The 24,446-nt window shown below is 45.3% G+C and overlaps 1 protein-coding gene across 1 annotated transcript in view; it reads left to right on the forward strand.

Annotated features, from left to right (window-relative positions):
• COG5 (component of oligomeric golgi complex 5) overlaps positions 1 to 24,446 on the forward strand; it is a 363,968-nt gene that overhangs the window by 332,361 nt on the left and 7,161 nt on the right. Inside the window, exons 19-21 of the mRNA XM_006026439.3 lie at positions 6,811 to 6,887; positions 7,426 to 7,552; positions 10,181 to 10,260. Coding sequence (XP_006026501.1) covers positions 6,811 to 6,887; positions 7,426 to 7,552; positions 10,181 to 10,260 — 284 coding nt within the window. The remainder of the gene's footprint in view (positions 1 to 6,810; positions 6,888 to 7,425; positions 7,553 to 10,180; positions 10,261 to 24,446) is intronic.

A 24,446-nucleotide genomic window follows, 5' to 3' on the forward strand; every position in this document is an offset into this window, starting at 1 on the left:
AAAGAAATGAAGATTACATCTGAGGGAAAATGTCTTTGTTGTTAGACAAGTAAGGCAATGGAAAATACTTTCCAGGGAAGCTGTAGAATCTCCTTCACTGGAGGTTTCCAAGAGAAGGTTGGATAAGCTCTTATGAATAGCATTTCTGCAGAGAGTTGGACCTAGTAACCCTTCAGGTCCCTTCCAAACCTGTGATTCTGTAATATATGAGAGACCACCCTTACCCCATGGGTTGGTTATAATTCTTTTTCACCATTTTTAAAGCAACCAGTTGTTGGTTCCTTTCGTGATTCTCTGTATATTTCATAACTGTCTACTCAGTTGCAGCTTTATGCTTGTTTTATTGTAGTTTAATTCTTGTGTTACACTCCAAGAGTTTCAATAGGGGATGGGAAGCTCTGCTCTTAGACTTTATATTTGCCTTAGCTAATACTGTCCTATGAACTGTTTTAATCTTGTTAAGTCATTGTTTTCTGATAGACAAACTTTTATTTTATAACTTTTTTTAGAATTTTATTTTTGAGTCTTTGGTGTTTATTGGCTCAGATGCATCTGGAGTTTTACACTGATATTTTCTTAAATGGAATTATACTCAGAGTATGAGAGACAAGGAACAATATTTATTTGTAAGATCTCTAAGCAGACTATGTGTGACTCAACTAGATTTGTAATATTAAAGATCTTTAGAGATTAATCTGAGAATTAAAATAGTGTAAAAGCAGATTTAGTTGATAACATTGATCACCAGTTTTATATACTGTTAATTATTTGATCATTTAAAATACAGCTGGAGAAATTAAATGGAAGTCTAAAGAATCCCCTTGTGTTTAGGGTTGTCAATGTTGTTTTGCTACCCGGGGGTGTATCCAAACAAGCACACGTGTGGTTTGTGGTGCTGCAGTCCTTTCTGTGGCACTGCAGACTGCATGCACCACACGTGCAGACTTTCATCACACCGCTAATTTGCAGTGCAGTGGGCTTTTATGACACCAGGAGATCGGGCCAGAAAAAAGCATGATGGCACACATGGCGGCAGCATGCACCACCCAAAACCAGAGCCTGGCCAGCCAGAGCCACACTCCGACTGCTGGCCAAGCTCTGCACACCCGGAGGTGCCCAGGACCCCAGGTAAGGGCGTGTACAGGGGCATGTACAGGGGCAAAAGCAGCAACACAAATTTATGCCACTGCTTTTACCCCACGGCAAATGCACACCCTTTCTTGTGGGGATGCAGCTCAGGAGTTTTTCAAGAGAAGACTGTACAGGAGTATTCTTAAGGAGTTCCACCTAGAGTCCAGGAGATCTTGATTTGGTACCAAGCAGGAGATAATCTTGATCTTTGTGGCCAGTTGTTCTAATAATGAATTGAACAGAACATGAACAAGGGGGCTTCTTTGGTACCTTCCCCAATAAGATAATAAAATACAAATGGTGACTGCGCAAGTGTTTACTATTGAAATCCATGCTGAGAGATACTGGTGCAATAGAGACTTATTTCCTACTGTTTAGCTTCTAGGAAGGGATGGGAGTCAGAACCGCTGCCTTGGTATGTGATTTTTGTATGAGACCTGATTCTCTCTCTGCCCCTTCTAACTATAAAGGAAGTATATATTAATATTTACTTACAGATGCTGGGGTTTAATTAATATTTGTGTAGAGATATGATATTCTAAGATCAAAACAGAACAGATAAATCTGAGGTATCTTTATTATTTTTCTAAGAAATCTTTCCTTTCTTTTCTTCATGATGGGAGCTAAAAAACAATTCTGCTTTAATCAGGGTTGAAATCCGAAAGACAAGAAGTAGTGGAGCTAAAGTATACTCAATATTTAATGCCTTCTATCTTGCCAGAAGAAGGAAATTACTTTTTAGTATGCAGTATCTTGGAGGTACTTCACAGCTGAAAAAATTATTTTAAACATCTATCATTTTGGAATCCTTGTATGGTAGAGAAATCAAATTCTACATCCCTTCAAGGTCAACTTTTTCATATAACAATTGAGAGTCCCACTGCTTCCCTACTAATATTTGCTTTAAGATTCTGTGATGCTCAAGAGCTAGAGAAAAGCATTTCTGAATTAATGTTTGAAAACTTGGAATTCTTTTTGGCTAGGAAAAAATAATTGCTAACAACTACAAAAAAAATCTTAAGATTTTTTGGCTGGAAAAACAGACTTTTAGTAAAAGGTGATTTTAACTAAATTGCTGAATATAATCTGGTTAGACAAGACAGTCATGAGAGGCAGTTATTCACAATATGGCTAGTCAGTAAATAGCTCAGCAAATAATTGATTAGCTAGCCATGGGGTACAACACAGTCACATGAGAGAAAAATAGGGAACAGATTTTCTGAGGCTTAAATGTTTGGTGAAGGCTGATGTGACAATGAACAGACATAAAGTTATGTATAGAAGTTGTCCAGGAGGCTGTAGCTTCATTAAATGCACTGTAACACAATAACACTTATATTCTGTAACAGCATTGACTGAAATGTATTAAAAAACTCAGCCCACAAAAGCACAGGGTATTGGACAAAGGAGAAAGGGATGGGAGGCAGTGGGCGGTGTTATTCCACCCCTGGACATTTGTCACTTTCAGAACATTCCTGTTAAGTGCCCGCAGCGTTCAAGGCCTGCATTCCTGTAGGATCAATTTCTATTCCAAGAAATCCAAAAATCTTTCTCTAATATAGCTACAAAAATGGATCCAACCTCCATAGGTACAAAATGTTTGTTTGGTACCTAACTAAGGGAAAAACCATCTCTTCTACTTCTCACCTACCATGAGTTTTAAAGACAGCCCACTCTCAACAATTTTCATCCCAACTGCAGATCTGTGTTTGCAATCAACCAGATTTGCGATCCTGAGCAAAAAAATAAAAGAAGGTTCTTCCTAATATCCAGCCAAAATTTTCCTTGCTTCTACCTCTGTTCCCTGAGGGCATGTAGAATAGCTGATCACCATCCTCTTTATAAGAGCAGATTTTTATTTGAAGGCTGTTATCAAATTCCCCACTCCCCAGTCTTGTCTTCTGGAGACTAAATAGTTTTTCTAATTCTTCCTCATATGTCATGTTTTCTAGATCTTGTTTGTTGTTCTCCACTGTGCCGTTTCCAGTTTGTTCGTGTCTTTCTTGAAATCTGGTGCCCAAAACAATACTCCAGGAGAGGCCTTAGGATTCAGTAGATAAGAAGAATCACTTCCCATGACTTGCATTCAACACATCTCTTAATATCTTTGAGGCCATGGATGCACATTCATTTCAGCTGTTCCCGCGGTGAGGGCAGCAGCTCTTGCCACCACTCCCCCTGTGCGGGGCTTGGGAATTTGGCAGCAAGGGAGGGTGGTCATATTTATCGCCACTGCTCCCTGCCACCAAATTTCCCGATCCATGGGGAACCCTGTGGGTCAGATATCTATGGCTCTATGGGCCACATTTGGCCCATGGGCCAAAGGTTGAGCATCCCTGATCTAATTCAGTCAAATAAAGCACATGCTCAAATAAAAGGAACAATCTTAATTATACTTGAATTGTAGCTGTTGACTGACTACATCAAGTTACAGTACACAACCTAGTAGTGTTGGAGGTCTGAGTTTATATTGTTCAAGTATGTTCTTACCACATTAGCCTCACTCATTCCCACTTTTCTTGACTCATCCTAGAGGGTATAGACTTCCAAACTCACAAAACATTTTTTATTTGGCACCTACTGTTTCACGAATCAGCCATCTGCTTCCTTTAAATTTATATAGTTCTGGCAATACTCATAATTTCCTAGAATGAATAAAGGTTGGAGTTTAAGAACAGAGTATTCTAAAGTAAATCATGCTCTTTTGCATACTTAAGACCAAAAATGTGGAGTTAAGGACATTCTTAAGCTATTGGTCATATAGATTATTGGCATTTGTTTTAGTGAATTCGTATCTTTGGCTGAGCTTTGTAAAAACAAAAGTTCAACTAAAATCTTACCCACTTAATCATATCCACTTTGGGGGGAGGAAATCCTTTAAAAATTGTTAGGTAACATCCTGTCTGGTCTTTTCCTAGGTTGGGTCTCTCTCCTCCTCAGAGAGAACAATTTGCACTCTATGCCTTGATTTTCAAAGGTCCAAGTAGCAGTTAGGTGACTAGTTTGGAATTTTATAAAGCACCAAATGGATTTCAGCACCTACCTCCTATTGGAAGTAATTTACTTCCAGCCAACACCTGAAAGAAGCAATGAGAAAATCTCACTCTTAGTTCCTGTTAATGTTCAGTGGGCGTTAGATGCTTCATTGCCATCTGGGCCTTTGAAAATCTCCTAATTACCACTTTACTGTCCCTCTACCACTGCTACTTTGCTAGTTTATCATATTGGGGGTGAGAAATGAACCCGTCTAAGAGTATGACAACACAGGTGGCCATGCCCACTTTGTTCTTGTATGCTCACAGTAACTAAGAATCCCACATATACAGTTAAATGTGATTTGTGAAATCTCTGTGTCAGCATGTGATCTGGCAGTTTTATTTGGGAAAAAAAGGTTATATTATTGGAGAAAATAATGATGTTAAAAGTCCTTGCTATAAATATCATCCTGCTACAGATACAGTGGAGTGAGTTCAATGATGTTATAGAAATGTCAAGAGGATTTCAAAGTGTCTTCTCTTCCAGCTATTTATTCATTTTTGTCCCTTTGAAATTTAGTGTAATTATGCAGTATATAGAAATAGAAAGCCTGAACCAACAAGAGTTTGAATCATCAGCATCCGGGCATCTGGGCTACAGCAACTTCTGGTTGCTGCTGTGATCACAATTCTGATCGTGAAGTACCGGCAGCAGCTACTTTTTTTTTTGCCACCCCTCTCCCAGTTGGCACCTGGGTAGTTGTTCTGTTTGCCCTGCCCTAGTTACTCCACCAAGTTAAGTAAATAAGTAATGTCTAAGATGTTTTTTAAATCAGTGATTCAAAATGTACATGTAAAGTTCCTATCCCACTATTGTTGAGTGCCACCTTCTGGAATGGGAAAGACTTGCCATGTGTCTAAAAGCCATAGCCACTGTTTGTTTATTTGTTCATTATTAGTGAAATATATAATACTGCTGGGCATTTAAGTAATGATGTAGTGAGATAATGGTATTAAGGGATTTCATGCCTGTGTTCTAATGACTCCATTTTACACTTTCTCGGCTTCCTTATAAAAGGATGATTCTTCAGTTTCTATTAGACTCCCCCCCCAATAACTCTACATGGGATCTGAAAGTTGAAATTGTTTTTTGTCATACACCTCACCTTGAATCAGGATTCTGTCCCTGGCACGTGGGGTTCTGCACTCTGTGAAAAACAAAAAACACTCTAGCAATCCCTGATTTTATCACTGAGCCCAGCAGCTATCACTCAGAATCCAGAGAGCAGATCTTTGAGTTAGAAGGTATCACTCTTAGATGTGACTATGCCTTTAAGTAACCCAGTGACAATAAATCCCAGCTGTCATCTTCTAGTATATGTAGACTTTGTGCCCTTGTATTTTGGAGAAGGCTGTTTTGTTAGCTCTTTTACCCAGAGGGATGTTCAGTAGGGCTGTGTGAGGTTTCGGTCGCTGATTCAATTTGGTGGAGATTCAGCCTGATTCAGTGGCTGAATCTCCAAATCTGAATCAAATCAGGAGACCCTTTAATCTCTCTGAATCGAATCGGAACTCTCCAAATTGATTTGGAGAGATTTGATGATTCAGACATAGACACAGCTTTAAATGCTTTTTCTACATATGTCAAGGTACCAGGCGGCTCGTGAATGCTGAGATGATGGGGCAGATGGAGTGTCCCACAGGATCACGGGGGGGGTCCCCAGCTCGCTCAGCGACAGACTCAGAAGTGGACCAGAAGCTCTTCCGGTCCACTTCTGGGTCTGCTACGGAGCGCACAGGGGACCTGCCCCCCCGGCTTGGCGACTGGTGCCTCCTGGGTCTGGGGGTGCACCCAGGGTCCCCCCATGGCCGATTGCCAAGCTGTTGGGGGTGCAGGGGGAGGGGGGTCCCCTGTGTGTTTGGTGGTGGACCCGGAAGTGGACTGGAAGTACTTCCGGGTCCACTGCCGAGCACGCAGGGGGTCCCCGCGCTGGTGTGGGATGCTCCATCCACCCCACCGCCTCAGCATTCACAAGCCGCACCTGGTACATCAAGGTATGAAGAAAAAACATTTAAAGCTGTGTCTGTGGCTGAATCACTGGTTCTCTGACTCGGCATCGAATCATCAGATTCGGCTGAATCAAATCAGGACAGTGATCTGAATCAACTAATTGAATCACTGTCCCCCAAATTGGGCCAAATCCAAATCAAATATGGCCAGCTTCACACACCCCTAATGTTCAGCCATACTAGTAGCATGTCTCTGATACTGGTTTTAACACTAAGGTCCTATCAGTAGTGTCACTAAAATCTATCTAGATACTCTTTCTTCCTAATCTATGTCTAGAGTTTGGGATACTGATATAACTACTGACCAGAAAACTCACTGCTAAAGATGAAATGGCCCAAGACAAACAGTGGATCCAGGATAGTCTCTTGGGAGCTCATTGTATTCTCTCATATACTTAGTTGTGAGCCACCAATAATCACTGATCTTTGGGGTATTACACAAAAGAAGGCAGAAAAGCCTGTCCCAGTCAGCTTGCCCTTTGGTGAGAATTCTTCGGTTCCAAACGTGGCAGTTAGTGATAAGATGCTGACCTGGCGTACTGTCTGTCATTATCATGTAAAGGCCTACTGGCTGGGCCCAGACCTTTGCATCTTGGGGCATTTTGATTCAAGTAAAAATCTTTTGATTTTCCAGATGGAGTTAGCAGTCGCTCCACTCTGCAGGCGAGTATCCGACTTGGGGAAGTCTTACAGACTGCTGAGGTCATTCAGGTAAGCTGCACTCACGATATCTCGAGCAATAACTAGTGTAGCCAAACTGTAATTTTAAAGTAATATCCTGCTTCCCACTAGTTGTAACTCTAATTAAAAACCTTCTGCAACTTCACGTGCAAATTAGGAACAACTTAGTGTTTTTCCTCTTGATTTTTATTCATACCATAACTATGATTTGGTGAATTTTGTCATGCTAGTGTCAGATAAATTGTACCTTTTTGCATTGTTTTCAGTATTAGTTATTATGATAATGAACTGTGTATTCATACTGCATTTTCATAACGATATAGAACTTGTGGTCTATTACAGTGTTGGTAGGTTGTGTAATTAAAATAACAAGCTTCTTGTACAAATTATCACCACAAATATTGCATTAGGAGGTTATGCTGTAAATTGGCAAACAAGTGAGGTTCACAGGAGGAAATGGTTTTCATTTCTAAAAGGTGTAACAGTATTGGCACAATACATACAATATTCTCAGCTACACCCTTTTCCTTCCTTTCACAGTTCTCTTATGTAACTTGCTTTTTTCCAGACCACTGCTTTTCCAGACTAGTGAACATATTGCCAGTAGCCCAGCTGTGGGAGATATAATTCCGTTCAACCTGATTCTTCAATTCTTATTTACGAGGGCACCACCTGAGTTGAAATCACCATTCCAGGTAATCAGTTTAAGTCCTCCCCTCCCTTTTTAAAATATTCCATGAAATAGTTGAATACTGCTGTCTTTTTTAATTCATTTAGTCAAAAGTGTTTGAACCCATGTTTGGGTTATGGCTTGTTGGTTTTGTTTTATTTGTTTTGTGGCAAATGTTTTGGGGTCACTGATTCAAATTTTGGTTAGTTATAGAAGTAAAAAAAATAGGTGTCCTGAGGATAAGCTGTATTGAAATACAGGCAGTCCTTGACTTACAACGTTTCGAGTTACGTTTTGCACTTACAACATTTATAAATTGACACCCTGTTTCAACTTTACAATGCCAGTTTCGACTTTACAATGCTTGATCCAATGCGACAAGTTCGCTGTGTCGCTCATCTCCCTGGAGAACATCTGTCCAAACTTCCTTGGACACTTTCTTTAAGAAAGCAGCCAGGACTCCTGAGAAGACTCCAACCAAGAACCCTTCAAAAAGTCCAGCAAAGTCAGTTCAAAGAAGTCCTTCCAAATCAATATGATTGCTATTTATAATATAAATACACTAATGTAACTATATTACTCATCTATAATTGATTGAATACAAAATTCTGGGGTATTTTTGGTGAAAAATAGGGTATCAGGCCTTGGTTCAGGAACCAATCCCCCATTATAACATTGTTTCTTTTGAGAAAATTGGTTCTGATTTACAACGTTTCAACTTAAGATGCGATTTTTCAGGAACTAATTGGGTTGTAAGTCCGAGGACCGCCTGTAGTCAAGAGCAGGACTGGCCTTACAGGTGGGCAGTGTGGTCAAACATCCATAGTGCCATGGTCAGGGGGCACCACACACACAACACCCCCGCTTCTGCTGCCTCCCCACTGGACTTCATCCCATGCCCCTGCCCACCTGCCTTTGCTTGCAGCAGCACTGCTGACTTAGAGAGAGGGTGGTGGAAGTTAGCCAGCTGCAGAGCTCAGCAATTATAAGGAGGGGTCGCTCCCTGATGGACAGGGTGGAACAGGCAGGCTGTGAGCAGCATCCACTGGCCTGCACCTGAAAGTGGCTCTACAAGTCCTACTGCTACATAAGCCAGTAGCATCTGCTCCTTGTGTTCCTGCTGCTTATCATCATGGGCACCTGCCTAGCGCTGCTCACCAAATTCTTTGCCTGGGGGCTGCTGAAAGAAGAGCCCTCCCCCACTCTTCTCCCCTTGCCCTAATTGGCCACCACCAAGGGATGTTGTACGGAAACAAGTCTCCCAGTCCTGCCCAGCAGTTCCCCCTGGGCTTTATTTCTAAAATTCCCCCTGGGCAGTTCCCCCTGGGTTTTATTTCTAAAACTTTTGCTAATACTACTACAAACTAACTCAAAGTAAGGGTGCCATTTTCCCTAAGGCCAGCCCCTGGTCAAGAGTTGCCTTTTATTCTGTCTGCCAAATGTAGGTGTTCCCTATTTGCTTCTTTTACTGCTGATGATCCTTAATTTAAAATATCTCTGTGAAAAATATTGTGGTGTTTATTTTGTTAAAGGCTTCTAGTCTGTAGTCAGGCACACCTCTGTATAGTGGACAGTTCTCCCCTCTCTCGCTCTCTGTCTCTCTCTAACATGCGTGCATGCACACACGCACACAATGAGTACGTATTTATTTATTAATACAGCGTACTCTGTTTAAGCACATAGCAAGACTGATAAAAGGCTCTGCACTGACATGAATTATGCACATATTGAAAGTTAAAATGTAAACCAAGCTGGTTAAGTGTACAGAGCCCTCAGTGCCATGGGATTAGCACCTCAGCTCTCCTCCATTTCAAGACTTTTTGTAGTTGGTTTCAATTATGCTGTTAGAAACCTTGAAAATAAGGGGAGCTACTCGGTTTCAGGGCTGTTAAAAATAGCAACTGTGAAACTGACAAGGTGCTTGCGTTTTAGTCTGCTAGTACCAACACTATGACAGCTGCTTCCCCTTCCTTCCAGTGCAGTTAACTAGAGTGCAGGTGGTTACAAAGAAACAGTGGGGCTGAAAAATGGGTACATTTAAGTGCTTTTGCACTTAACTGATATTCAGATAACCAGTGCTTCTTACAGTTTAAGCCGGGGACAGGAAATTACAGCCTGCTTTGTTATCCAGTTAAGTGAATTATGTACTTCTCCAGTATGCACGTAAACAGATTACACTGTGATAAATTAGGGGAGACTGCTCATGCATATGCATGCACACATGGTAGCCAATAGCATGAATGTGTTTTAAGCAGAATGCTTACCTGGGATATGGAAGATCTAGGTTCAAGTCCCTGAACTTAGTCTGAACAGAGCTGGAGATTTGAATGTCTGTCTCTCTCTCTCATCCTAAAGATTTTAGTCTCTCTCTCTCTCTCATCCTAAATGGTTATTGACCATTCTGGGGTCTCCTTCTGCTTCTCTGTGTTGGGTTTTTTGCTTTTATCCTTATGCAGACTAGGGAAGTCCATGAAAAGGTGTGCTGGTCAGGGAAACCATTTCCTGATTAGATCTACTAATGAACCAGCTTCACTTGGCTTTAATTTATTTGAGTTTTGTTCCTGAAAATAGTAATGCATGTGTTTGACGTTATAGCATGTAGTTTTTACAAACCAGCGTTTAATTGTTTTTTGTTCATGTTTCTGTGCATCAGAGAGCAGAATGGTCTGTTGCCCGTTATTCCCAGTGGCTGGATGATCATCCATCTGAAAAGGACAGGCTTGTTCTCATAAGGTAAAAACAATGCTTTTCTTCTTCAATACATTACAATGTCACAATGAAGTGGTTGGCTAGCTGGCAAACCAGGGCTGCTCTTATGAAATAAAGATTTGAGCTGTAGCAGATTTGTTCTAAAAAGTGTTGCTTTCTTCCTAACTTTAAAGGTGACCTGCAAAAGGTGTACAAAAATGGTCCCTTTGTTAAATTTCAAAGGAAGGATAATGTACACAGTTATCGTTTAAGAATGTTACAGCTACTGTTTAACAAAACTATCTCAAACTTCTGAGCAGCCTATGCATCAGGCTTCCTGGTTTCTATGGCAGGAGTGAGTGACATCAAAGACATAACAAAGGGAATTAATGGGAAAACTTTGTTTATGGTACTTGTGATGTTACCCATTCTGCAGGAGAAACCAAGAAGTCAACAGCTTAGGATTTTCAGGAGATGGTGTGTCTCAGATTTTGTTAAAATAAAAGACATCTTCTCACAGTAACTTTAGAGTTAAAGAACCTTTCCTGTTTTGGAATCCTGAGGCTTGGTTTGGGTTTTTTTTAATATAGAGTTGTGTTTCAAAATAAAAGCTGTAATAGCCAAAGAAAGCAGTCTGTAAAGGCAGAGTTGAAGAACTCCATGTTTGCCCTTACTTCATAAATTTACTTCTACTTAATGCTCATAAGTTGATGAATTATCCAGCATGCAAGCAAACTGTACAAGTAGAATTTGTACAGTGTGACCTAGATCTTGTGCCCTCTCTTGGGTTGTCTCTTGCTTATTACACAAAGACATATTGTATCCACTTGACTGGATTTACCTCATCTTAGCTCAAAGGAATACTATTAACTACCAATCTAGTCACTTTCATAAAACAGATCAAAAATATTTGTGGGCACTGCCATTTATGACCCTCCTGTATGAGGGAAACTAACAAATCTGCAGGACCATCCAGAGAAGTCTCAGGACTCTCTCAGGATAGTGAATATCTCTACATACTTCCTTCTGAAAGAAACCACAGCATCTCAAGATGCCGCCTGCCCGCCCCCCCTTCCCCCCCCTCCGCAGGAGACAGTGTTTCGCTCAGGCTAATCTCTACTGCTCCAGCTGAGCAGGAAGTGGAACTTCATAATAATCCACATATTTGCTGCAAAGAGAGACAAGCTGACCCTGAGCCCTCAATAAGGTGTTTGTCCAGTCTCATCTTGAACACCTCCAAAGACGGTGACTGCACCACCTGTGCTAGGAGTGTGTTCCAGATTCTGCTGACCCTTTCAAAGAAAACGTTTTTCCTTGTGGCGAGCCTGAAATTACCTTCTATTAGCTTATACCCATTGATCCTGTCCTCACTTGAGGTGCTTTCCTGAAGAGTTGCCCCCCTAGATCTTGATGCTCACCCCTTATGTACTTGTAGGCAGCTATCAAGTCACCTCTCAGCCTTCTCTTACTCAGACTGAGCAAGCCTAGTTCCCAGAGTCTTTCTTCATAGGGCCTGTCCTCCATGCCTCTGATCATATGGGTGGCCCTTCTTTGTACCCCCTCAAGCTTATCCACATCCTTCTTGAAGTGCGGAGCCCAGAATTGGACATAGTACTCCAGCTGTGGCCTCACCAATGCTGAACAGAGAGGGAGAAGCACCTCCTTGGATCTATTGGCCACACATCAGCTGATGCACACAAGAGTTCTGTTTGCCCTTCTGGCAATTCATTGCACTGTTGGCTCATGCTCATCTTCCAGTCTGTTGTGACCTCCAGGTCCTGTTCAGATGCTGTGCCAGCCTGTGGACCACCACCCATTATGTAGTTATAGTGAAGCTTCTTCCTACCCAGGTGAAGGACCTTGCACTTCTCCCTGTTAAACCTCATCTGATTCCATTCTGCCCATAAATCCAGTCTGTCAAGGTTGTCCTGGATCTTTGCCCTACCTTCTGATGTGTCCACATTTGTCCACAACTTGGTATCATCTGTGAATTTGATCACTGAGCTTTCTGCCCCCTCATCTAGGTCATTAATAAATATGTTAAAGAGCACAGGTCCAATCACCAATCCCTGGGGGACACCACTAGAGACGGCCCTCCAGAATGAAGCCATCCCATCAATTACAACTCTCTGTGATTGGCTTCTAAGCCAGTTGTCCACCCACCTCACTGTAGACTGGTCCAGTCCAGTACTGTCCAGTTTGGTTGAGAGAATTTAATGAAAGACAGAATCAAAGGCTTTACTGAAGTCTCAGTAAATGACATTGACCTCGTGCCCCTTGTCCAGATGTTTAGTTACCTGGTTGTAGAAGGACGCCAGGTTTGTCAGGCATGATCTACCCTCAACAAAGCCATGCTGGTTGCTTCTTAACACCCCATCAGTAACCATCTTGTAATTGATGGCCTCCTTAACAAATTTTTCAAAAATTTTACCCAGGACCGAGGTTAGGCTGACCAGTCTGTAGTTTTCAGGGTTATCCCTCTCCCCTTTCTTGAGGATGAGCACCATGTTGGCCCTCTTCCAGTCGTCAGGGACCACTCCTGAGTTCCATGATCCTTTGAACAACTTTGCCAGTGGTGCTGATATAAGCTCAGCCAGTTCTTTCAGGACTCTCAGATGCAGGACAACTGGCCCAGCGGACTTTAAAATGTCCAAGTGTTATAGAAGATCCCTCACCTGTTTGGGATTGATTACATGTAGTCTGTTGTTTTCCCCATATTCCCTGATCCTCTGATCAGGTGAACAGCCCCCATTTTGTTTTGAGGAATAGTGATGTGAAGTAGGTATTTAGGAGTTCTGCCTTTTCATGGGGATCAACTGTGGGCTGCCCCTGAGTATTCAGTAGGGGTCCCACAGTAGATCCCGATTTTTTTTTTTCTTGCTCCCTATGTATCTATAAAAGGACTTTTTGTTGTCCTTTATTCCAGTTGCCAGCTTGATCTCCACACTTGCCTTGGCTTTTCATGTCTCATATCTGTGGGTCCTATCAATATGAGTATATCCCTCTCTAGTTCCTGAACCATTCTTCCATTACTTGTATGCTGCTTCTTTCTTTTTCAATAGTTCCCTAACATCCCTGTTGAGCCGAGCGGGTCTCTTGGCTAATTTTCTGCTTTTTGTCCATATGGGGATGGCCTGTTTTTGGGCAGTGAAAATTGTCGTCTTAAGAAAGCACCACTGTTCCTGAACTCCCAAGTCATCCAATCGCTGGTCGCAGAGGGCCTGTCCAATTAGCCTCCTGAGTTTGGCAAAGTTTGCCTTTATGAAATCTAGGACTTCTCTTCTGCTGTTTGATTTCCCAGTCTTATGGTGAACCTAATCAAGTTGTGATTGCTGTCGCCCAGAGTATGACCAATCCTCAGGTCGCCTATCATGTCCTCCCCTTTGGTCAGTACTAAATCCAGAGTGGCTTTACCCCTAGTAGGTCCTTCTACAACCTGTGTCAGAAACAGATTGTCTATTGTTGCCAAGAAGTTGGCTGACCTGATGGAGGTGGCCGAATGGTCCTCCCAATAGATGTCAGGGTAATTGAAGTCACCCATGACAATCCTGTCTCTAGTGTGAGCTGCCTCAGTCAGTTCTCTGGAGAATACCTGATTGTTCTCCCCTTCATGGGAGGGAGACCTGTAGTGGACTCCCACCATCAGGTCTCCCTCTTCTGGTCCCCCAGAGAGTCTCAAGGGACCTTTCCCTGCTGTCAAACATGACCTTCAGGGAGGGATACCGTTCTTTCACGTAGAGGGCCACATCTTCTCCCTTCTTCCCAACCCAATCCTTCCTGTAAAGCCTGTAGCCTTCAATATTCAGTGCCCAGTCATATGTGTCATCCCACCAGGTCGCCGTCAACCCAGTCAAATCAAATTCCTTATCTACTAGAAGGAGTGCCAGTTCCTCTTGTTTATTTCCTATGCTTCTGGCATTCCCATAAAGATACCTGAGTTCTCCCCTAGTCACCTCAGGTTTTTTGTCATGTTGCCAGCATCTCAAGATGCCAGTACTTATCTGGACGTTCATTGTTTGCGTACCTTCCACTGTGGCTAGAGGATTTGTGTACGACAGTGGGATCTTCTCCCCCACCCCCAGAGGTGCCTAGTTTAAAGCCCTCCTCAACAAGTCAGTGATTCTTGTAGCGAAGAGCTTCTTCCCTCTGGTTGTGAGATTAATATCATCCCTGGCGTGTAGACCGCTGAAGTTAAACCGCTGCATACCAAGGTCAAAGTGTCCAAAACCCACACGGTGACACTATCTTTAAGCCTGTGGTTGACCTCCTTGATGCACTCCTCCCTTCAACGGCCATGGCCTTTAACTGAGAGGATTGAGAAGACCATTTGTGCTCCTAGTTCCTTGAGTGTTGCCCCCATGGTCCTGTAGTCTCTCATGATTCTCCCGGGGCTACTTCTCACTGTGTTGTTGGTGCCCAGTAGGGCGGACCAGTTTAGGGATCCTCATCATAATGTCTCTAATCCTGGATCCTGGAAGGCAGCAGACCTCTCAAGCAAAGGGGTCTGGATGACAGATGGTTCCTTCCGTGCCCCACGGCAGGGAGTCTCCCACAACAATCACCCTTCATTGTTTCTTTGCTGGGGTCAGCTTATTCCATCCTGTCTTCAGTGTGGCATTTAGTTCTAGCAGTAGGTGCTGCAGAAACTCTGCTTGTAGCCATACTAAGATCTGATCTAGACCAGGGGTTGGCAGCATACAGCCCATGGGCTGGATCTGGCCCACAGAGCTGAAGGTCCTTGCCTCTGCCTGTACCTGTACCTGAGCCAGGGACAGGCAGCAGGGAGCTGTATTAGCTTCTACCACTTCTTCCAGACCCGTACACCTTGGCTAAGGCACAGGTGCAGTTTGTAGCCAGTGGGGAGCTGTGCCACAGCTGGGAGGCAGGGGAAGGGGTGGGAAGAAGCTTCCAGCTGCCCACCCCGCACAGCTCCCCTACTGGTTGGAAGCTGTGCCTGTGGTGCTGCCTAAGCCCTGCATTTATAGTTGGCTTATTCTGATTTTCTAATCAATATTCTTTGATTGGTTTTATTTATTTCTTTGTTTCACTGAAACCTTTGGGACTGGACTGGACCAGATTTTTTGTGGACTTGGACAGTTAGTTGGGATTTATGTCCTTGGAAAAGTGAAGGGCGGGGGGTTGTTATCTCATTTCCTTCACCACTGTGAAGCACTGTTCAGCACTGTCCAGTTTCTTCTTTATCTTAGTTTAGGCTGCTTCGTTTTTACAACAAATCTAAGAATCTTAACAAAAATACGCTTGTTATAGCGGCATCTACTACAATTGTTTACCCTAATCATTACTGTACGCTAAAGCTGCAATATAGGATATTTAGATCTTCTAATTTAAGGCCTTTTGCTTGGTTTAACTGGATCTCATTAGTGGTGCAGTGTTGATTGCTTCTTTTCCTTTGCTGAACAAGCTAGTTGTCACATCTGCAAATGTTAATTCTGTGGCCACTCAGAGACGGGCTTTGGGACCTTCTGCTTAGCCACACTTCTGCAGCTTGACTTAGGCCTCTTGAAAATGGCCAAGACTGGCAACAGCCCCAGTGTGGGTGCAGACAAAGTCCTCCACCGTTAGCACACTGCCAAAGTCACCTGGCCCATGACTGGAGCTTTGGCCCATGGCTTTAAAAGGTGGCTGACTGCTAGTCCATACAGAGACATTTAATCGCATCTGAGTAAGGTTTGCAGTAACTGTGCTAGTCTGCCTTCTGCTGACCATAATTTGTTCCTGGCTACACTTCCAGCCAGCTATATTAAAACGTGGCTAAGCTCTGAGGATTGTTGACAACTTTGTTCAAGTCATTGCTAAGTTGCATGTCATAGACTAGGCCAGAGAAAGAACTGGTATTAAAATAGCTGAACTTTGTAATCTCAAGCATTTGTATAGCTGTTGCAAAGGTAACATTGCCTGGGTGATTTTGCATGAAACAGTTCTTTTGCTTTGTGTTGGAGAACGTATTGTATTATATTACTTTGGGGAAATTAATTCTGCCATTGGAACATGTTTGCAAATGGTGCGTTTGCTGCCATTTCAGTGTGTAATGACTCTGCAGTTGCTCTGGAGATCTGCTTTTTAAATATTATTTTAGTTGTGTTATCAGGTTACTTACAGCTCAGTTGAATGTTGTTCTCAGCTGACCCTTCCCTAAGGTGGGAACCACAGCCATAAAGAAGAGATAGTCATAGTGTAATGCTCCTTCTGCTTAGTTTGCAGTAACTAAAATGTTTTTAGTCCAACACAGTGTGAATATTGCCAACTGGTAGCTACTGATGAACTATTTTTGTGTATCCTTTTTGGTTTGTCTTCAGTACCAGATGTCTTCCTAGAGCCTGGGTGTTAACTGAGTTATTGGAATTAAAATGGTGTTTCATAAACTAATTGATCCACATACTTTTTATGGTTTAAAAATCCAACCCCACGTTTAGAGCAAGGTTTCTGTTTTATAACAAGACACTTAATGTCTGATCCAACTATAGTGAGAGTTTTTCCACTGACTTTGTTGAATTTAATGCAGATAAAACTGGGCCCATCACAGGTTGTGTTTAGTTCTGTTACAAGGCATTAATCAAATCACTGTTCTACTTGCACTGTTTAAATGGGGCATTCGACACTGAAGTCAGTTGCATTAGTTTTACACTGAGGTAAGACAGGTGAAAATTGGGCCTCAAAAGTTCTCAACTATTTCTTGATAATCATATAAACAAGCTAGGAAAAGTGCTCTGGGTGAATGCAGGGGAAGGCGTGTGCACAGCTCCTTGAAATACCATATTCCCAGAGCAGCTGCTGAGGCTTCTGCAAACTGGACATCTGTGTCCTGTGTCTGGAATTCTCCAGTGTTTCCATCAGTGATGTGGATTGAGCCTGTCTGACATCTTGACCTCAGGTGGGAGCAGATTATACTGTAGCAGTTTAGTTTGGGGCTTACACAGTCAGACTGGCCCAAAGGTGCAACCTCCAGGGTTGCGGAAGAAGGGAGGTGCCCCCTTTGTAGCTCTGCAGGGCATGGCCCATTCGGGGTTAGTGCTAACACATCCCTATCCTCTTGCAGTCTTGTTGGGGCCCTACTCGCTCAAAGTTGAATCATGAACCAGCATTAAGCGCTCCTGTTCCTCATAGCCGGAGGCCGCCCCTAAGTCTTGCTGAAACCACCCTGCTTCCTCCAGGGCTGTCTGCTTCTCAGTGCCAGCCCGGACCTCCCTGTGGTGGGTACTATTTTGTTACTAGGTAGCACTCTCTCACCCTCCCATGCTGCACCCTGATCCTCACCCATTGCATACACACTTGGTGCTCTGCACGCCATGGGTGACTGGTGCATCGCGGGGTGGGGGAGGGGGGGCACGCACTTGCCCCCCAGCAGCCAGTCAGGGCCCAGGGGTGGGGTTCCCTGCGGCCGATCGTGCCAACCTGGAAGTGCCAGCGGTGCTTCTCCTGGCATCCCATTCCCCGGCCGGCACTCTCAGGGCGGGCACCAGTGCTCCCACCTGCCCCCGTTACCTAAGTGGGAAGCGCTTGCTGTCAAGGGGTGCACCAGCGCTCTCAGGGGGTGCATATGCACCCCCGTGCACCCTCTGTATCACCACTGCTGCACCCTGAATGTCCCATACACTTAATGTCTAAGACCCCTATGCCAATTACCCTGAACTCTAACCACCCTGGACAGCCCACGTGCTGTCCCAGAATCACCCTGGACAGTCTCAGAGCCCAGTGGCCTCTCTGACCTCACTTGTGGGCCCACAGCCTACCTCCCTTGTGGTCAGCTTGCCAGGCATGCTGCAGGGACAGCTGATCTAGCTCTGCATGCTAAAGCTCTGAACAGGAAGCAGCACAGCTGCAGTTACATGAACTAATTAGCCTCTCAGCTGTGTTAATTGGCGCAGGCATGGTGCCATGTAAATGCAGCTATATTGCTTCCAGATCTGGAGCTAGTGCATGCCGAGCTAGCCCATGGCTATGCCTTGATCATCAGTTAGAGAAGATCAGCTTGTGGGCCGGATCCAGCTGGCAAGCTGCTGGTTGGCCAGCACCGACATGGATGCTGGAATGAAAGAGAGTGCACTTAGTAAATTTGTGGACTGTACCAAATTGGAAGGGGCCACATGTGCTTTGGAGGACAGGAGGAGAATTCAAAATGATGTTGCCCTTGTTGAACTGTGTCCTATTTATTTCACACCATTTCTCCAATTTGTCAAATGTAGAGGGCTTCACTGAAGAAGAAAACAGGAATGACTGACCTGGCAGCAGTTCTGCAGAAAAGGCACTGGGGGTTAGAGGAGACCTGGGTGTGAGCCCACAAAGACGCACTGTTCCAAAACAAGGGGAAAATGAACAGAGTGCAGTGCCATAAACAAAAGCATCCTTGTCAGGCATGTGAAATAAGACTTCCACTCTGAACTGCGGGAACCTCAGCTAGGGTATTGTGTCCAGTTCTGGGCACCACGCTTCAAGAAACCTGCAGGCAAAGTCCTGGAGTCACTGGAATAAGAAGCAGGCTGGGGGCTTAGCCCTTGCTGCTCCCCTTCCCCTCCCCTCCCCTCCCAATCCAGGAGCAAGGAGCACAGGCCAAGGAGAGGGTCCAGAGAAGAGCAACAAGAATGATCAGACCCCTAAAAAACATGGCCTGTGAGGAAATGGAGGGGGGCGCGGGGTGGAGAACAGCATTGTTTTTTTCAGTCTGGACAAGAGAAGGTGGAGAGGAGACAGGGTAACAGTCTGCAAATATGTAAACAGTTATGACCAGATGAATTGGTGGAGCAACCGTTCCCCACAGATCATTTCAGAGCTCAGTGACGCACGTTTATGACCCTATCCTGATGTCTGATCTGTGCCTTTGGGGAGCCATGTATGTGTTTATCATTTATTCTTTGTATTACTAGAGCACCTAGGAGGTCTGATCGTGACCCAGGACCTGTCGCACTCAGTGCTGTCTAAACACTGGGTCTGTCCAACTGAATAACGGGACGGGTTTGCAAGTTGGGGCCTTCACATTTAACGTACTATGTAAATACTAACTAATTAATTAAAATTGTTTCCATTGATACATATTAAGATTCCTCTAGCAGACAGTATCCAGATCATAGGCTTGTCAGTTATTTTAATTTAGATATAAATCTTCATGGTTGGAAAGAACATTCTATAAAAAAACCTGTCTGGTATTATATAATCAGCTTGTCCTGAATTCCAAGAAAGCTGGTGTTTTTGTTCAAGCAAGTGAAGTAATTTAATAAATGCTTTAAAATCTTCTTTTCTACTTCATGTGGGAGGGCATCTTAAACTTACACTTTTTTTTCTTTCTTCTTATAGCATTTTTAATGAAGCATTAAAATATGCAGAGCATCCCACCAACCCTTTATCCTTAGCTTTCTCTTGCAAATGATATTTGTAATATATATCATGTCTTAGCTTTCTAAATGGAAGCTGAATTACCAAACAGGTTTTCTGGCCATTACTAGACTGAAAGATGGGGCTTGTGGAGCATTACTGGGCCTAGTCCCTTAGGGGTACATTCTGTAGGTTATACAAATTAGATTTTTTCCTTTTTCTTTAACATCAAGACTGTGCACTGTCATTCATTTTGTGCATGAGACAACAAATGTGATTGCATCCATTTCCTTACTGGATGCTGTATGATGTTGGTTTAGCCCCCAAAAGCCATACATTCTTCAACTGCTTCTTATTTCCAAGTCTCTTTTAGCCTATTATATCTGATGTGAAATTTTCACAATAGCACAAAGCAACAACTGAACTCTTTCATGCCAGCTTTGTCCAAGCCAGTTTTTATAAACAGTTGCCAGAATGTCATCTTCCTCAGATACATTCAGGCTGTTAATAAAACTAGTTCATCTCCCAAAGGAGGTTACACATGACGGCACCTCTTTTGACACCAATTGCCAAGTATTTTTCATTGTCAGCACACAAGGGGTATAGCACTCTCCAGAGAGTAACCCCAGCTCTCACCAGCGCATCTTGCTGCCCTCTATCTCCATAGGGAGTAGTGCCCAGAGCCTACCTCTAAAATTGTCATTTCCTTCAACAAAGAGGAACTCATCCCAGAGTGAGTTCCTGAGTTTCAAAACTCCTCACACCCAAACAATAACCAGTCCTATTTTTTAATTAAATGTCGACACTTCTGGCCCAAGCTCTCGCTGTGGTCAAGGTGAATTGTCAGTGGCCACATTGCTACTGGTAGAAACACCGCTCTCCCCACAGAAACCAGAAGCATACAGATGTTCATGCTCTTTCTCCGTGCCTGAAAATAGTGGTTCCGGGAGACAAATAAATGGAATCCAACCAGGGGGAGGTCGGTTCCTCCGGGGAGAATGAATGTTCGGACACTTCCTCCTGGATTAATTCCTTCTAGGACCAGGAAGAGTGGAGCCAGTGGAAAGGCTCCTGTGCAGTTCTGAGACTGGGGTCACCCTGGTCTGGAGAAGGCACAGGGGCAGCTGCTCCTACCCCTCATGTAGACTGGGAGGGGAGGAGAGGGACAGCCGCCTGTTGCTCCGTGCTGGCTCCTCACACTAGCAGGAGGGACTTGCTCCAGGGACTCCGGTGCGAGAAGCAGGCTTTGCTGGGCTGCTCCATCCCCTGGAGCTAAGCAGAGCCCTCTCCTGCTTCTCGCACTGGGGTCCCTGAAGTGAGAAGCGGGCTGGAGGTTTTGCCTCACTGCTCCCCTCCCACCCTGACCAGAGTGGGAGCGAGGGGAGCAGCAGCCACCGCCCTGCACCTCCCTGCAGTCTTGGGTTTTAGGAAGTTGGGGGGGCTTTGCCTGTCCCGCTGGCTTCCCCTGAATGCCTGTGGTGATTTAAAAGCCAGCAGGGCCAGGCACTGGTTTTAGAGGAAGCATCTCCATGCCAGGTCTCCAACCCTGCTGACTTCCCTTGCTATCCCTGCCACCCAGCTGGATGGCATGCGGCATGAGGGGAAGCTGCTGGGGCAAGAGGCCAGGCCGGAGGAGACTTCATGGAGTAGTAGGGAGGGAACTGCGGTCCCTGTCTGCTTCTCCCGCTGGAGTCGAGGAGTGAGGTGTGGGGGAGGTTGCTCCACGACTCCCTCCTCTCTGCTCCCTGAGAGAGAGCGCAGAGGAGAGGAGCAGCTCACTACTCCCCACCCACTCCCCAGACTGGGGTCCTTGATTTGGGGAGTGGGTGGAGGGCTTTAGACAAAGCCCCGGGTGCCTACCCCTCCCTGAAGCAGCTGCTGCGGCTCCCTGCCTCTTCCCCAACCTGGGCACTTCCTGGCGTGGGGACGGGGTTAGGGGCTGTGCTGTGCTGCTCCCTCCCCCTCCTGAACTTGTCCAAGAGTGAAGAGAGCAGCCACCACTGCTCTCTGCCTCTTCCTCAAGCCAGGCACTGTCCAGCATGGGCAAGGGGCTGGGGGCTTTGCCCCGGTGCTCCCCCCACTCTGCTCCCAGCCTGGCAGCCGAGTGGAGAAGGCTGCTTCCTGCCTGTTCCCAGACTGCAGTCCAGGGAAGATGGAGGGAGTATCTCCTCGCGCCTTCCCCAGATCGGGATCACCCTGACCTGGAGAAAGCCGGGATGAAGACCTGCACACACCCTTTCCCGGTAGAAATGAATGTCTGTTTGTGGCCAGTGTTACCCCTCCAGCTATCGACATCACCTCCGTTTTTCCCTAGCTTTACTTTCCCTAGCCTTACCTGCTCCAAGCGCACTCTCACTGCGGCTGGATGGATGGGATTCCTGGCAGCTTGCCGCCATGTCCCCTAATGTATTAGAATCATCCTTGGGTTTAACCATTATTATGCAGATGTGGAGCCTGACACCGACATGGGATTGTCTCAGCCAGTCAGACCATGGTCAGCTAAACTCGACAAGTTGCATCTCAGGATGCAAAATCCGTGCTCTGGCAGGCTGCTGCCTCCTGCAACTTTGCATGCGTTTGCCTTTAGATTTCCAGCTCTCTCCTCCCAGACCTGCCAGCCTGCCTGCTCGCAGCTCTTCCTCGGGCTGGCTAACTGCCCCCGTGATTCTCTGAAGCAGAGAGTTCCTCATGGATCATTTCAGTGCCTCGTGGTGCACATGTAGCCACATACTCTAGGCTGTATGTGTGTTTCTTTATTAATTGCTCCTATCACGGGCATCGGAGTTCCCATGCCAACGGTTCCTATCAGAATTATGATAAAGGTAGCACGGAAGATGCAAGAAACTGTTGAAAACCTGGATTTGGAAAAGCAGGGGACTCGAGCAGGATTTTTAGATCTGTATTTGTTGCCTGTGTATAGACAAAAGGACACCTTGGGCCCAACAAGGGGCTTGATATTAAGAAACTCTTAATTGACTGTAATAACATTAAGCATTAATTGTGGCTCTGGGATTCAGTCAGGTGGGTCCCATTGTAAGAGATGCCCTTTAAAAGTCTTTAAAATTGTTTAAAGGTAGAAAGAGAAAGAAAATGGTTAATAGAATTTGAGACGTAAAGCAGTGAGAGGCTTGTATTTTAATGGTTTTCCCTTATTCCCTTTGGCTATTAGTGTTTTTATAAGGAAAACACATGCTTGATGGTCTTTTGACTGTATTAAAGCTGGTGTTAACTATCCTACTGGGAGAAAAGAGAAGACATGAGCTGTGGTGCTCTCAGGCTACTGCTAGAGTCTGACTCTGATTCCTTGTAGACAAAATCAGACAAACTTGCACTAAAGAGAGAGACAAGAATAGCACATTTTTAAAAATGCAGCTTTTGCTTCTGGGGTTTTCCCCCGCAGCCTTGTAGGCTGAGCTCAAGGTTGTCCCAGAATTTGGCTGTGTAGGGTGTTGCTCGTAACTGCTTTTCTGCTCACTGCAGTATTGCAAGAGATGGAGTTTCTAGCTAAATGAGACCCTTTATTAGACACATTGTAGAGAAAGACAGGAGGAAGGAGGAAACCAGCTGGGGAAGCATTATGACTCAGTTGGAGGGGTGGGACAGCAGAACATCCCGGTGTGGTTCTGGATTTGGCCAGCCCCGGTAGATCAAGCAGTGTCATTGCATTTCCTCTCACATGTGCTGTGGTCAGGGGATCTTCAAGATGGTCAAAGCCCACTGTGGTCGCAGTAGATCCTGAGGGCCCAAAGAATGATGAGCATGGTGCGCATGGCAGTACAGCTCACACCTTCCATCCCACCCAGTAAGTCATTATTTTTTGCAGTAACTCCAGATAAAACAACCTCTGAAATGGAAAGAGGTGGCAATGTTGCTCTTAGGAAAACAATAAATGGAAAAGCTTTTCAGAAGCTCTTCTCCCTCCTGTCTCTGCAAACATTTCCTCTGATCACTAGAATCTCTCAGCTCATTGCCTGGTGGTTTCCACGACACTGCCTAGCAGACACTTGTCCTGGTTCCTTTAAGCCGGGGCGGGCAATTATTTCGGGCAGAGGGCCGCTTACCCAGTTTTGGCAGGCTGTCGAGGGCCGCATGGGTAGCCCCCGCCCTTGACGGGTGCCTCACCCCCTGGTCACCATCTTGGGACCAATGTCCCAATGTCTTGGGACCAATGTCCCAGGACCAGCTCCGGCGGGGCCCAAAGCGGGGTGCAGGCCGGCAGGGGTCCGTGGGGATGGGCTGGGCTCCACCAGCAGGGAGGGGGGAGCTGGCCCGGCTCCATAGAGTCCCTGCCAGCTGGGACCCTGCGCTCCTGCCACCCTGCTCTGGGCCCCGCCAGCACTGATCCTGAGGCACCAGGGTGGGCTCCCCACCCACTCACACCCAGTGCCCCCCAGCCCCGCAGTGCAGGTGTGGGACAGCGCACAGCCCTGACCCCCTGCTTGCCGGCAGGGAAGAAGCTGGTGCTGAGCGCAGGGAAAAGCAGCCCCTCGTTTACCTCATGGCTGGTGCTCGCAGCCCGCACGGGACTGCCTGGAGCAGGCACAGGCAGTCCCAAGTGGGCTGCGAGCGGCTGGAACCAAAGGCAGAGAAATATTAATTTTCTACGTTTATTTAAGGGCCCCACGAGCCAGATAAAATGGCCTTGCGGGCCGTATTTTGCCCACCCCAGCTTTAAGCCATATAGCCTGGTTAGTCTTTCTGTCCCTACTGTTGCTGCCTCAAGCAAACAGCTTTATAGAACTAGCTGGTTTGGACTCCCATGGACAGCAGAGCACAGGCCTGTGTATAACGGGAGTACACCCTCCGAGTGCGCAAACCATGACTAGCTTTTCAGACCAAGGAGGGAAGAGGGGAGGAGCTACGGATGTTGATGAGTAGAGAAAGGGAGGATCATAGATACTTGA

This window comes from Alligator sinensis, unplaced genomic scaffold (assembly GCF_000455745.1).
Source record: "Alligator sinensis unplaced genomic scaffold, ASM45574v1 scaffold100_1, whole genome shotgun sequence".
Classification (NCBI taxonomy): domain Eukaryota; kingdom Metazoa; phylum Chordata; order Crocodylia; family Alligatoridae; genus Alligator; species Alligator sinensis.